Source organism: Taeniopygia guttata, chromosome 3, assembly GCF_048771995.1.
Source record: "Taeniopygia guttata chromosome 3, bTaeGut7.mat, whole genome shotgun sequence".
Taxonomy (NCBI): domain Eukaryota; kingdom Metazoa; phylum Chordata; class Aves; order Passeriformes; family Estrildidae; genus Taeniopygia; species Taeniopygia guttata.
In genome coordinates, this window is record NC_133027.1 from 66,667,973 (window position 1) to 66,683,832 (window position 15,860).

General features: G+C 38.9%; 1 protein-coding gene across 8 annotated transcripts in view; it reads left to right on the top strand.

Annotated features, from left to right (window-relative positions):
• The window catches only part of GRM1 (glutamate metabotropic receptor 1), a 182,546-nt gene that overhangs the window by 23,840 nt on the left and 142,846 nt on the right, over positions 1 to 15,860 (top strand). For all 8 annotated transcript variants that reach the window (XM_030268163.4, XM_030268165.4, XM_030268166.4 and 5 more), the window contains exon 3: positions 14,138 to 14,387. In XM_030268163.4, the coding sequence (XP_030124023.4) occupies positions 14,138 to 14,387 (250 nt within the window). The remainder of the gene's footprint in view (positions 1 to 14,137; positions 14,388 to 15,860) is intronic.

Sequence of the window (15,860 nt, forward strand, 5' to 3'; positions counted from 1 at the left end):
TGTCAGAAATATAAGCCCCAACTCCTTCTTCTGTTTTTGCACTTGCGTATGCATGTAACCCCAGATTCATTATTTTAAATCTGCATTCTCAAAACAGTAGTTGTTTTTGTCCTCACTCTATAATTTAACATGCTTTCCAACCGCTTATAGTCAAGTTATCACAGCTGAAAACTGAGGTCTGCCTAACGCGTCTCCTTCTCATAGTATGTTAATATGCATAACCATATGCTTTTCTGATTATATTAAAACCTGGACAGATGTATAGGATAAGATTGTAATTCATTTGGAAATACCATAGCAATGTGAAATATGTTTTTGAGGAAAAGCTAATCTTAGACCAAAGATCTTGTACACATAAAATATGAAACTCAGTTGTTGCTATGTAGGATGGAGGACTGTAGAAAATTCTAACAAATGTAGTTTAAGCTAATACAAATTCTGTACATAATTTTGGAGTTTGTTGTTGCCAATGATTTTGCAGGAAAGGGAAAGGGTTTACTCATAGTTGTGCCAGTAATTCCTGTCATCAGGCTGACATTTTAGGAGTAGCCTTCTGCATTTGTATTCACCCTCCCAAATGCATCAAAAGCACTTTCACATCCTTCCCTCAGCCCTGCACCTGGGAAGGGGATGCAGTGACAGTGGGAGAGAGGCCATTGTGTTACACAAATAGTCAGCCCAGACAGCCTTTGGGGGCATCTTACCCTCTCCATGTGAGATTGCAATCCATTGGAAGGAGTTGCAACACATTGATCTTGGAATTGGTTCATGTTGCATATGTGAAGAAGTTTCTTATCTCCTTATCTGGGTAAGCATCCCAGAGGGGTTTAAATTGAATCCATGAAGGAAATAGGCTGAAATCTGTGACAATTTGTGTAATGTTTTGGATTGACAGTCTTTTCTCCCTCCCTTCCCCATTTATGTTTTATCTGTGCAATCAGGAAGTCTTGAGCTGGATCCTGATGCTAGCAAAGGAAACGAACAGTGGCTAATTTTAATATTGCCTTCTGAGGCTCAGTCTCAAAGGAGATAGAAAAAAATTTGCCTTCAGACCATATTTTAAACAAAAACACTGTTCACTATTTTTTGAACACATAGGTGTTCAAAATATACATAGATGGTGAAAATATACCAGCATTTTAGAAATAGAGAAACACTACTGAAAAGGAAACAGCTTAATGCATTCTGTACCTTCTAGGGGAATCCCTATCATGTAAGTGGGATCTACCCTGTCCTTGAGCATCTCTGCTCTCATGTAGTGCATTCTCACAGATGCCCCAAAATTCCCTATTCCAAGTAGCCGTGGGTTTGTTTCTTTATACAATTACATACAGAAACAGTCTTTAAATTCACTCAGTTTAATTCTAGAGTCTAACAGGAGAGTGTTCTTCAAAATAGAGTAAGATAAGCCTCATTTCATTAAAGGTATCCTGTAAGATCACAGTGTCATGATCATCTCCTCAAAAGACAAATGCTTGAAAACCATATAAACAAACTATTCAATTGCATGTAAAAGAAAGAAAACATTTACAATTAATAAAAGGCATGTACCAGTGCCATCAAAATAGCATGTGACTTGTAGATCTCTTAGTTACGTCTTACGAGGAATCATTATTTTCTTTCCACAATAGCACAAGAAGCATCAGTATTTTCGATGTTATTTTGACGAAATCTTGGTTCTGTACTAAAAATCATGAAATCTAAAAAATATTTTGGAGGAGAGGAGATTATGTGAGACTTCTATAAAAGACTAATAGATCTTATTTTAAGTTCAGAAATTCTTTGTTGGAGAGAGAAAGAGTTTGTGTGAAACCTCAGTAGCATACAGAATTTGCAATGGCCTTTTCACTGCTTATTTTTTTTCTCTAAGAAGACCTATTTTTCCTCTCCATCTATTTAACATTTTTATGAAACTTTTATGAGCTTGCTGTCATAAAGACCCTCTCTGTTCTTTTGGTTCTCTTTTCTTTTAACACTTGGCCAACCTAACACCTGTGCTTAATACCAATTTGTGCTACTGAAGGTTAATAGTAATTACTTTAATCTGAAGAGAAAGTAATTTTTATTTTCCTGAAAAATAAAAGAAAGGAACAAAGAAGGAAATTATAAAATGTCCAATATAATAGAAACTGAAAAATTGTTTATTTTTTGATCTTACATGCGTTTCCTGTCAGCACCAATTCATTAATTTATATTTGGATTAGATACAAGAAGTCAATGATATTTGGCCTGAAAACATTCTATGCATCTGAAAGATTTGGTATCTTCTTACTCATTCTTGCTTACATCTTGTCACAGAACATTATGCTATTTCATACCACAGGCATGTTAGTGATGTTAGGTTATACAATGCCAAAATGGAATTTGTAGTGTCTTGTGCTTTTGGATCAGAGAGAGAGGGAGAAAGAAATAGGAAATGCAGAAGGAAGGTGGGGGAGAGAAAGAAGATGAAGTAGATATTCACGACCCTTGTGGATCCAGCAGGGTTCCATTTGTCCTCTTTTTCTGGTCCTCTTGGTGATGGGGGTCCCATGAAACAGATAGTGCATGCCAAGCACCTCCTCTGCACTGGGGAGTTCTACACTGTCTTTTGCAACACAGTCTGGATCTGTGCAAGGCCTTAGGAATGAGTCTGGGGAGCGCTTCTGTGGTCTTTGATGGTTTATGACTCTTTTTAAAACAAGACACTTGCCTCTCACATCAATGTCCTCTGTGAATGTGACTTTCCCAGTGGCTGGAGGAGTTTTACAACTGAGGCAGTTTGTTTGAGGGAAGACTCTCTGCAGGGTCTGCTTCTTATCTGACTTGTAGCCTCTGGTGATGGGTGTTCAACCCCCCTGTAGCCGAGGTTTTGCCATCCTACACACAAAAACTCTTCTCCTCCCCCTTGGCTGGCAGGGAGATTGTACGCACCTGGCCTTGGCAAATGAGTCTGTGGACTATGGCCTGCCTGCCCCAAACCCAGCCAGAGCTGATTTTCAGCACAGCTGCTGAGTTTGGCTTTCCTTGTGGATACATTCTTCTCCTTCAGCCTTGTTTACTTCTCCTAAGACCAGAGATAATTGAACAATAGTGCCACCTTTATTCTACCTTGCATCAGGTAAGTTTACAGTCCAAATTCTCCAAATCCAGGAGGCATATTTGGGGTGAGCTGGTGGTGACAGTGATATTAGAGGGTGGGCTTTGATGTTAGCAGCCTCTTAATACAGTTTGCCCAAAGTCCTTTGTTGATCTTAATAGTGTTTAAGGCAATTATGATTTTTAAGTCTCTTATATACCCCCATGGTGCCCAGTCAGTGCTTTAGGGATAGATTTTCTGACGCTCCTGGTGTTAGAAGTGCATCTGTTGAATTGCTATATTTTTCTTTGTCAAAAATAGATTTGTTGCTGTTGAAAAATATATGGAATATTTTAGTATTCAGATCAGACATACCACACATGTTGTCATAAGATCAGGAGGCATTTATGTCAATCATTTATTGATTCGATCACGGCAGAAATATTGAACACACTGAAAATCACTCCTTGATGAATTCTTTAATCAAAATTCCTGGCACACAGGGGGCTGTGCTGTTTCCCAATGCTGGAGCAACCACATGGAATGGCTATGGAGTCCCCCACAATGTTTTTTACAAGAAGATCACATCTGCACAGCTGCAGATGTACTTTTCCTGTAAGATCAGAGCCAGCCATGTCAATGCTACCCTTTGGCCACTGTCAAGGCCAAAAGCTTCACTTCTTCAATGTCAACAGGGTGCCAAAGCTGAGGCCAACAGGCCACCCAAATCTGCCGCCTCACAGCCTGCTTTGGCAGTGGCTGACCCAGTATTCCTGCAGAGCTTGTACACAGCCAGCTGCAGGCACAGCTGCCTTGCCCTCAGTAGCTGCTGCTTTTGGATGTGCTCAATGCATGCACAGCCTCGCTCCTCCATGTTGCACCTGCTCTGTCTGTGCCCATGTGCCTGCCCTTGCTCTCCTTCTCCTTCTCATCCTGGCTTCCCCTCCCAACAACCAGGACCTGGAGTGGCAGAGGAGCCTGCTCTGCCACCAGCCCCTCCTGGGAGCTAGGGCTGCTCAGCTACCACAGCCTCAGCCAGGGCCAGCCTGGCCGTCCCAGGGATGGCACCACTGCCAGCTCCCCTCGGACACTTTGCTGGTGCCCAGTTTCTCTGCAGGCTTAACCCTCAGAGGGACAATTTGGGAAAATACAAGGTGGTGGGAGCAAGCAGAGCTTGTCCAGCTTCCCTGGTACGTGCAGGGGCCTGCAGGTATTTTGTGGGCCTATGACTGAGTGCTGCTCCTTGCCCATTTTACCAGGAACTTTTATTTGAGGACAGAGCAGCTGAAGCCATGATGGAATGGCATGCCTGGTTTCAGATTGTTTTGAGCTGAGAACAGAAGGGTGCTGGGACCTTCTGGATGGCAGTACAACTTGTGAGTACTCAGAAGCCATTCCTCAGGATCTGTCTGTAAGCCCTGGCTGTAGAGGAGGCAAAACTTCAAAGTCTGCAATGTTTGGGAAAAAAAGCCAGTATTTTCATCTTTCTTATGATTTGTCTTTTTTTCCATATTTCTTAGTATGGCAAAAGATCCTTCTGTTTTCCCTCCATTGAGCAATTTTACAGGTCTGTGTAGCAGCACTGCTCTCATCTCCTCAAGGATGCTTTAAGAGCTGCATCAGGAGTGCTGCAAGGGCCTCCTCCATTAGGTCCTGGAGCACAGGAGGTGACCTGAGAACATTCCTGCATGTGGACATGAGTGAGGGTATGGGAGGACTCAACCTGGCCAAGGTGCCATCCCTGGGGTGCATATTTGCAGAGCTGCACAGGTGCAGAACTGCACAGGTGCAGAGCTGCAGGCATTATCTCACGTGTTCAAGCTTATCACTTTCTCCCACTTGCATTTGGCCATTTTTTTCTAGCTTTCAAGACTGCCCTTACAGAGTTCATTCTTTTATATTACCTCTGTGGGAGCTGTGTAAAATAAACTACTAATTTGCTCTTTACTTGTGGTAATTCAGCTTTTGCATGAATTTCCCGTACTAGCTCTGCCTGGATTCCCAACATTAAATGACCTTTTCATATGCAGATCTATGATAGCCTTTGGGAAAAGGTATTTCAAATGTTTCACCATTCAGCAGTAGACATGACATTTAACACTGTGTAACTCAAACATTTATATTGTGTCAATCCTTGCAGTTATGAACTCAATTGGAAATGCTGGTGTGAGTATCTCTCCTCAACTTTATTACTGAGAGTACCTTTCAAACTTGGCATTTGAATTAGTTATTTGTTTTGAATTTATTTCACATAATAATATGAAATGATATTCATTTTCATCAAAACCTTTAATAGACATGTACACCAAGGCACTACTTTTCTTAAACATATTTAATTTAAACCACAATTATTTCTAAAATAACATAATATTTTTCTGAATAATAAGTCTACAGTATTCAGGAATTTGATAAAGCATACATTAAAAAGTTTATCTTCTGGTTTGCAAAAACCTGCAGGATTCTATTCCAATTAGATAACACAGTTTCTCTTGTGATGGATAAGATAGGAATAGGTATAGTTTTTTAGACAAAAGACTAAGATTTATTAGTTATATATTATTCCAGATGCAATATAATTCACATCTAGAGCTGTGACTCACATGAACAGAATGTATCAATGTCTAACAATTATAAGTAGGCTAAAATTGCCTTAAAGGTAATGAACTTTTAGCTTTGGGGGTGTAGTTCAGTAGCTTTTTGGACTTTTTTTTCAATGATGTATGTTAACAGCCAATGAAGAATAAAATTTAAAAGTTAATTTGTCTCTCTTAAAACTTAATAAACATCGAACAGTTTTGCCGCTGAAATCTCACTTCAGTGGGAGTAGGTCCAAACACTAACTTCTCTTTCATAAGAAAATGAGTACAAAATACTACTCAGGAAATAACCTAATTATAACAGCCTTTCCAGACACCTCCTGAAATCACTACTAGTGAAGGTTACTGGGAAGTGGTCATAGTATTCCTGACTCTTTATGGAGCATTTCATGATGTTTGGCCTTCTAAGTGCCAGCACATAAAAACCTATAATTTGTGAGTATCTTGAATCACTAAAATAAAATAGCCTTCTTTATCTCTCAAAATTATAAGAAAAGGTCAGAAACTGATTGCTATGTGTCCTCAGATTCAGAAAGCAGATAACCAGTAGAAATATGATTTGAAATTTTCATAAATTTCTTTATGATCAAACCCTCATAGTAGGGTCATTGTATGCATGATTTTTTATTGCTCAAGGTTTTAAATATTGTGCTTGAATATGAGCTAACCTAACTGCAAAACTGCCAAAGCATGAGCAGTTAACATGCTTCCTTCCTTCTTCTTGAAATTTCTGCTCATATTAAAAAAAAGGGAATATTGTTCTCCTACTTTGATGTCACTTCTGGGTATCCTTGCTTAACTACTTTTGTAAATGATTTTACTAAGTGTAATATTCACAGCAAGCTTAAACCAAAAAGAGATTATTATAGGAGTTGAAACTTTATTCTTACGTTTACTTTCCCCAGACTCATCAAAAAACACACACAAAAAAAAGTGTGTAACTTTTTTCTACCAATGCCAACCAAGTGAACCAACCAACAGTTAATTCTAGGAATTAATAGATAAATTTTAATATTTTCTGAAGAGAACTGGAAGCCCCTTGCTGATATGTCATGAACAGAAAGATGAAGTTCAGCAAGCAAATTTGTTACGAGTAGTGTATGTCAGGTAGATTTGGAGCTGAAATAGCTTCATTAGAATATAAACCTCTCAAACTCCTCTATAGATACATAATAAATAATCACTGGGTGTATGCTTTGAATGCATTTAGGGAAAAAACTGCATGATACCACATTTTGGCATTTGTCTTATTAGGGAAGTGTCATTTAGCATTAGTAGTCTCATTACTTCAGGCTGACTTCACCTGTGGCTGTATTTCTGACAAGAATATCAAGTAGGTGTTCAAGATATTGCACCTGCTGCTTTCAGGATGAAGGCTTAAATATAACCACTTTACTAAGTGGCAGAATTGTACTTATTTTTGTCAGGAAAAAGTGTCTTCTTTTCTGAGGTAACACATCACTGTGGTGAGCTATTGGCAAAATGTACTTACTTTGTAATTAATGACAAGAAGCAACCTAGCATTTAATAAAATGATGTGAGTTTTTTTATTTGAAATATAATCTCATTTCTCTGATTATGTTAGGCATAGTATATTGTTTAGTGGATGTAATAATCATCTAATTCATCATTTCAGCTTAAAAAAAATCCCTTGTACTCAATTTTGGTTAACACTAGGAAATGAAAAAAAAAAAGACAGTCTGGCCTTAACAGCTCACTTTCTGCATTTCTAGAAGTGCCTGAAGAAAACAGGTGGCTGATATCTGTAGTGTACTAAAGATGACTCAGTTAATTCGTTTAACATATCCTTTTGGCCTTTGTAAGGCTAGAGTGCAGTTGCTTGGAAAGAATCCAGAAAACTTTCCTAAGCTTAAATGAAGACAGAGTCTTGCAGTGTAGTTTCAATTTCTAAAAATGAGTTTTCTTTTCCATAGCTGAAGGATGGTAAGGTCTCCATCCAATTCAAAGTCCTTTTGACAATGTCAAAGATAAACATCTAGGGAAAAGTAAGGGAAACACTGACTTCCAGAGAGCCATGGATTGGTCTGGAAGGCAAGAAGATGGTGGTAAGGAGGACTTTGATACTGATGCGTGGTAGCAGGCTAAAAGCAACTTTAGAATAGAAGAGATTGGTAGCTGAACCCAATTTAAGTGGTAGGAAGCAGTAACCATTCCAGCTGATCTTCAGGAGAGGGGAAAACCTCTAGTGAGTTGTGGGAGGATGGACTGTAGGAGAACAGAGACAGTGCTGAAGGCAATCTCGCCCCTGAGGAGCTGCAGCTGTACAAATTACCAAAGAGTAGGAACAGCCTTGCCTTTAACAGGTCACAGCTGTGTCCAATAAGACCTGCCCTTAATAGGGCACAGCTGTGTGCAATCCTTATTGATACAGCTGTGCCCTATTAAGGGCGTTATAGGGTGCCCTATAATGGGTGTTATAAAAGAGTGGGTCAGCTAGTTGAGAGGAGAGTTAGAGGGCTGGAGTTACTTGGCTGTGCTGCTGTGAGGAGTAAGGGTCAGGTGGTTGTGATAGGGGCAGGAGAGAGTCAGCCAGCTGTGTAGAATAAAGAGAAAAGGAATCAGTGCTACAAGGAGCTACCCATGAGAACTCACAGAGAGAAGGCATGAAAGTCTTACAGTAAGATAACAAACTAACAGTGACAGTTCCCATCCACCATCGACTGGTGCCAAGCACTGATGCCAACAATTAGTGGCCCATATGGGGACAGATCCTGATAGTGAGTAGCATTGATGTTCAACCTGTATTAAACTGCCCTTGGGTTGTTCCTTCTTCTGTAAACCACTCAGAATGAAATAAGTGGTAGAGGTTTTCCTTTAAACTTTGATGTTTTACTGAGATTAAGGTCAAGTTAAGTTTGTCTTTTTGATGTTTTCTCTGCTGTTTTGTCCTGACTGGTAACAGAATCAGTGCCCATATCCACACAGAATTCTACTTATTATAAAGTAGCCAGTACTTTAGGGTTTGTGAAGTTCTCTCATAGGCTACCTTCTTTGAAGTTGTCCCTTGAAAATGCCTGAGGTGAAATTTACTGAGCAAAGGAAGCTTTCTCACCATAATTTTCTGTCTGAACTCTGAAAGGAAACTGTGTAGTAAAGGGCTTTAGGTAGCAAAATCAATGTTAGTGTAGAGAGTTCACTGAGAAAGAAAAAAATAATCCTATTTGGAATACTTAAACGTAGGCCCTCCTGACATCAGTGGGATGGCCCTGAAAAAGATATCCTGGGGAAACATGGCAGTGTTGAATCCTTGCTTTTTTCCCAGTGACAAAAGCCTGGCAGAGGCTGTATGGCATCAGTTCTATGGCCATGGAAGCTGTATGCCAACAGGGCTGCTTTCTATGAACACAGCATTTATGTTTGGGATAGACCACAATAACATACACTGGCAGATCAATTTCTACAACTTTGCTACTTTTTTGTCAGTCCAATGCCTTCAGGGAATAAATGTGGATTTTGACTTTTATTTGTAACTCTCCCAATCGAAGGTGTGGACAAATTGATGTGAGTGGTTGAATTATTACAGCTTAGAAAGTGACTATTTGTTATTTCAGATTCGTTAGCTGATTCTATACATGCACCTAACTTGTTACTAACATACTAGCTTAAATCTGACGGCTGAAATTTTTTAGTTTGTAATCAACTAACACTTGACACATGATTATTTAATATGGTACTTGTAACAAATACATTAAAAGTAGAGAACTCAAATTTTTCTTGTTTACTGACCCTACTCAAAGATGCTCCTGTGGCATAGGGAGGCATACTGTATTGTAGGAGAGGAAACTGATGCTCTTTCTGCCTTTTTTTTTTAATATTCAGTGGTCTGCAACTTTCCTGTCTTTTCTGACTTGTATTTGACAACTGTATAGTTATTGTCTTATCTAATATTATCACTAGTTTTTACAAATTACTTATTGCAATATGTCAGGGACTAACTTGACAATCAGATCATATCCTTGCTCTGCGCTTCCCAAATAATTTGCCTTTGCAGCAGAGAAGATTTTAAAAAGTTACTTGCTGGCATGTAGGAGGACTGTCATGCAGTCCTCTTGTTCTTATCTAATTTTGTCTGCCAAAAAGTAGTTAATTAGTTGAGTAAAAGAGATGTCTTGCAGTGAATCAGTAATGAACAATGAAACAGACTTCATACCTCCAGCAAGGTATTTACAAGTTTGGGAGAGGTGAAAAAACAGATCATAATGTTAAGAAAGGAAAGAAGAGAACAAAAAATAGTTTCTCACTTGTGAAGGAGAACTTTCTTGCAATATGACTTGCCTCTGTAGCACCCTGCAGTGAAACTGGAGTTTGTGGTTTTCTTATTTGGTGCATTACCTTTGTTGTGTGCTTGCAGGGTATATGGGAGTTTTTGTGGGCTCACTTTTGATCCAGGTTGTGGTTGCCATGGTTTAGAGGAATGAATGCAGTGAATAAGCCCCTAGAGGTGAGCAATAGGTGACCTCACCTGAAGAGATTACTCCTGCCTGAGGTGGGTGAAGTAACTCTTGCTCGCTACCTTTTGTCATTATAAATGCATTGGAGCATTCTTTTGGGCAGAGTTTTCTGCTGAGGGTTTTGTCAGTTTTGTAGCTGTTCCTCTAAATGGGTCTTACAAATGTAGCTGGTATTTCCTAACAACACTTAAAGCAGAGCAAGAAAGAACAGTCTCAATCTTTCTCTTCAGCATTATGGTCTTCAAGATTTTTTTTTTTTTTTAAATGGTGATTAGCCTATATTTCAAGGAAATGTTCTGTTCAGCTCAAATATGAATGACTAATAGTTCCTTATGCTATTGCCTCTAATAAATCAATGGCTGATTTCATTCAAAGATAGAGATTAGGTGGGACACATTGTTTTGTTTTTAAGCCCCCTGAAAACACAACACACTGTTACATGGCTTGGGAAGACCCACACAGACATTCTATGCATCGCTTAAGAAAACAGTCTCCAGGATTCTCATAAACACCTCACTGCTGAGCTGTTTCTGCTCCTTTTCATAAATGAAAAACAAATGATTCTCTGGAAATGGGGCCAAATTTGCCAAACAAGAATAATAAAAAAAAGAACATAAAACTTTGAGATGGAGCTCATGGGTTCTGCTCCCTCCACTACTAAAGTGTTAATACAACCTAACAGTGCTAATTTCAATATAGCTGTGGCACAAATGTAATACTTACTAGCTCACAGGAGCAATTTATGAGGCTGAATTTTTGTTCATTTCTTCTTTTGTATGTCTTCTGTTGACCAAGATAACATCTCTGATTTTTAATACAGCATCTTAATGTTTTTATTAAGATATTTAAGGCATGTAGTGCAATGAGTGAGAATAATTACCACTATATGGAACTCTCAGCAGCATCTTTAGATAGCTTTCAGAAATGGCATTATCTTGAATTTTCTCAGTGGTGAAGCAAAGCTTCCTTTGGCACTGAAAGAAAAGTGTTATAAAAATCCCCTTGGTAAAATTGCACTCATGATAGGTTTAGAATTTACCTCTATACTGCTGTACAGACTCTGAATGAAGCATATAAGGAAAAATTTGTATCCTTTGATTAGGGTACAAATTGAACAGACCTTAAAAAAGGTTAAAACCGGCATGGGCTGTCTGAGACCCAATTGTAGTGCTCAAAGTATGTTACTGTCTCACCTAGTTTTGGGTAGAGGTCAGAAAGAAAATCACAATAATAATTATTTTACCTTTCACAGCTGATCCTGGTATCAAAAGGCAGTTTCAGATAAGATTAGATCTTTTATTCAATGGCTCTTTCAAAGGAAGAAAGGTCTTAGCCTCGGGCCCTTATGTAAGTCTTCACTGACTACAATCACAAGAGATTTCTTTCATTACAGGTTTTCCCTCTCAGCTGAGTGTGAATTGAAATGGATGGTACAAGCTGGTACAGATGGCTGTGTTCTTGGCTATTGCACAGAATTAATTGGTGTTTTCTATTCCATATATACCCTTACCTTGTCCATACCTCAGTAGCTCAGTGCACTGAACAATCTATGTAACATATGTCACACATTCTTTTTCTCTCTGATCCTTTTCCCTGGAAGGGAAAGATGTGCAGCATGTTGTCTTGCTCTGGGAGCATGGTAAACAGATTTTAGGAGAACCTCCAGGGTCACCAAGTCTCATCTCAGGCTGTGGCAGAAACCTACTTTACATAATACTCCTATGAGCTGAGCAAGCTCCAGTCAAACATCAGATTTCTTTGTGCTGCTACTGGACAGCTGTTATGCTACTTTCATATAAGGATTGGAAATCTTTCCTTTAGAGCTTCAGGTTTCCTGCCTTCTTTTTTGCCTATTCCATATTGTGTTCATGTTGTTCTTGATCTTAATTAGCTTTTTGCCTTCTAAATGATCTGTCACACTTACTGAATTTATAGACACCAATCTTTCTCTTAGCATATGTTTTGGTAGGCTGTTGTACTGTTAGTACGGGTTTGACTGTGTTTGAGATTAATTGTTATTTCATCAAAATTAAAGCTGAGAAAAATCATTCCAAATGGATTTAATTTTTCATTTCTTGCAACCATTAACTTGAGCTACAGCAGAATTAGTACTTTACTGATGTATGATAAAACCCATCCTTAAAGCTGGGTAAGAAACTTGCTATGTATTTTAATATGCACTACCTAAACATCTAATAGGATTCACTGTAGTCTCCTGTCCCTCCTTAGGTAATACTTCAAGAATAACCCTACTTGTTTCAAAGGAGTCTCTGTTGAACAAAGTTCAAAGTTCTTGAACAAAGTTCTTGCTAATAGCAAGTCAGGGGTGAGGTTGTTCAGCCTCAGTCAGGGACCTGAGGAAAGTTGTCAAAGCAGCATGGCTCAAACTGTACTGCCTTGGAATAAGTCCCTTGGTGACTGCAGGTCCTGGCCTATAAATACCTGGAAATACCTCTGTCTGGGTCATTCTTAGCATATGATGAGGCCACAGTGTTTACCCAAGTACAGGGTTGTGGGATTGGGCTGCTTGGTGACGAGTCCCACCAGGCACAGATCTTCCTCCCCACACTCATGCAGGACTGCTGCTCTGCTGTACCTCTGGCTCACAGAAAAAAAAAGCGGAATTGACCTGATTGCTGAATATGATGTTGAGTCACAGGCTAGAAAAGAGGCCGTTCTGCTGAGCTTCAAATTTATGAGAAACTAGGGCAGATCAGTGCAAAGGGCTGGGGATCTTCAGTTTTGTGTTTGACACTAGATCTGTCAGGTTTTTCGGCAACTTAGTATGACAATGACAGTCTTAGTGTGTCTGCATAGTGTTGATCTGTGGCAAGTGATCCACATTTTTGGAAAAATGCACATATATGCCCAGGGTTTATAGAGAGTGCCTGGACTGTCTCTTGCTGCATTTTCTTTCTGATGGCCATACTTTTGAGGAGTTCTAATTTTTTTTTTTTGTGAAGAAACTTAGGCTTATTCAGAAGTCCTCCTCTTTGCAATTTGCTGTTTCAAACAGTTGCTGGAAACAGGGAAGTGGGACCTCTTTGATCAAACTTGCTTGAAAAGACTAGACTTCTGGGTCTAGAAGTGATCAGCATATTTGATCTAACTCCCTCATTAAATGAAAGAAACATTATGGATGTGGATAGCATTAAATCAATTATTCTCTTTTTGAACCATTTCTTGTTACTGTTAATAGATATGGGTTCTTTTAAATCCATCTGTTCCTCTTATGAGATGGGTGTTCATCATAACTTCTGTATTCATGTCAGGCATAAAATATTCAAAGAAAACTTGGGGTTTCACCTGTTTCCATAGCAGAAGGCACTCTGAGTTTTGTAAAACTGTTGTTTTGGCTTGCTGAATGTATAATAGAAGTGAATTTGAGAATCAGGTTTTATATATAGTTTGGACCACACAGTTCAAATAATTGTCTTGGAAAGGGTTATTTCTGAAGTTCTTTCAGTTAGAAAGTCTCCTATTCTATGAGAGACATCATGAAGCCTACATTTTAGCTGTCATGAACATTGCTTAGTCAAATTAGTGTGACTTTGGAAATGTTACCAGATCAGTGTGTTTTAAATGTGCATCCATCTTTCATTTACTTTTGTCAACATAGGCTGCATGTTATACAGACAGTTTGGAATTAAATCCTTTTTTCCTATATTAGCTCGGCTGTGGGTTTTGCTGTAGAAATATTTATAAAACTTCACTCTTACTGTCTGATCTGTTCCCTTTTCTACCTATCCATTACTTGTTTAATATCCCCTTTACTATCTGTTTTTAAGTCAACATAAGAAAAGAAACTTGCTGTCACCAGTTCTGTTAAGACCTACTGATACATGGATATCCTGTTGCTCCACTGAACTCTGAGCATGTTCACTTTGATGGGTCTATTTTGCTCTTCCTTCTGCTAATGCTGCTTGATTTTGGAGGGCGAAACTATCACTTTCCCATCACAGTTAAACTGGTTAAATGCATGATATAATTTTTTTTTTTTTTTTTGACAGGAAATTATGGGGAAAGTGGAATGGAAGCCTTCAAAGAGTTGGCTGCCCAAGAGGGTCTCTGCATTGCTCACTCTGACAAGATCTACAGCAACGCCGGCGAGAAGAGCTTTGACCGCCTGCTCCGCAAGCTGCGAGAGAGGTTACCCAAGGCCAGAGTGGTGGTGTGCTTCTGCGAGGGAATGACAGTCAGGGGCATCCTCATTGCCATGCGGCGCCTGGGAGTGCTCGGGGAGTTCCTGCTAATTGGAAGGTAAGGCTCTGTGCGTGCTTTCTCTGCCTTTCCTCTCCCTCTCATTCTCTAGGCAGGCCTTTGATTTCAGAACTGTGCAGCTGGTGATTTCCATATTTAATTGTGTGCAGCATGAAAAGAAGTGGCAAGATGGTAGTGTAGATTCTCAGGAAGGAGAGATGAACATGTATGCCAACTTGATCAGTGGTGATAGCTTTTACTGAACTAAATGTTAATTACTAACTCTTATATGGATATATGACATTACTGTTTTTGTGCTTTTTTACACTCTAGAGGAATGTTCCATGGACAGAGTTTTAGACCTGAATTAGGGAGTGAAGAATTCTGGTTTCAGTATGTGATCTGTGACATGTGACGAAATTTTATGTGTTTGCATAAGGATGACCTTTAATGATTTGAAACTCCAATTACCAAGTGTTTTTGATTACTGGAGTTTTTTCCAGTCTTATGATTACAACCTTGCATTCTCAGTTGCACACTTTATTGTCATCTTTGCTGTTGAAAGCTGAGGCACTGATATTATGCAGGTTGGTTTGGTTTATAAAACATCAGAGTTGATGATGGTTAAATGAGTATGTATGTACATGTGTTTTTATATCACCAGAGTAACAGTGCAGATAGATGTGTGTTGGACAGAAAAAGTCTGTTTTTATCAAAATGAGAATGGTTGCTTTGCTCTGCTAGAGTTTATCTTTGTAGGTATTCACTGAAATATGGTAAATTTAGTTCTATCACATACTTTATCCACAATTCCATTTTTGTGATAATTCTTATTTTGAGGCTTCTTTGACTTTCACCTTGATTTCTGCCATGTCTTTGTCCATTTTTCTATTTTGATGAACATTGCTGAAATGATGAGGATGGATATTTTCTGTCTTCTGTGTTGGATTGATAATGTCTGCTTTAATTCTTCTATTTACTCTGTTTCTTTATTTGTACTTTTAAAATTCCTTGAAGGAATGTTTAAATTAATTCCTTCAAGACCTTTGTCAGTTGTTCCCATGCCTACTTAGCTTCTGCTGTCATCTGATCTTATCAATCTTCTTTTTGTCCCATTCTTTCCCTAAAGCCTTTGTGTCTGTATTTGTGTCCTTTTGCTCTGTGCTGTGGTATTGACTTCCCCTGACTGTGTTGCTTCTCAAAACCCACAGTTATGATTTCCACAAGTCAGATCCCTACTCTGGCCTAAAGGATAAACTGAAAGCATTAAGGCATTCTCATCAATTTTTGTGCCAGTCCTTGTTTGCTATCTATTTGAAGCTGAGGTTCTAGAGTATCTCCAGAAGGTTGTGAAGACAAGATATAACACATTTGGACAACTGCCAGCACTAAAATGAAGCAAAGAGTAAGGCTGTATTGAAATTGGTGTGTTCCAGGTTGTGCATGTGTGCTTCAAGTGCATCATTTAGTTTGCATCAGTTAAAATGAATAATGGGGGTGACACACTTTATGTATGGGTTTTCAGTGTATAGA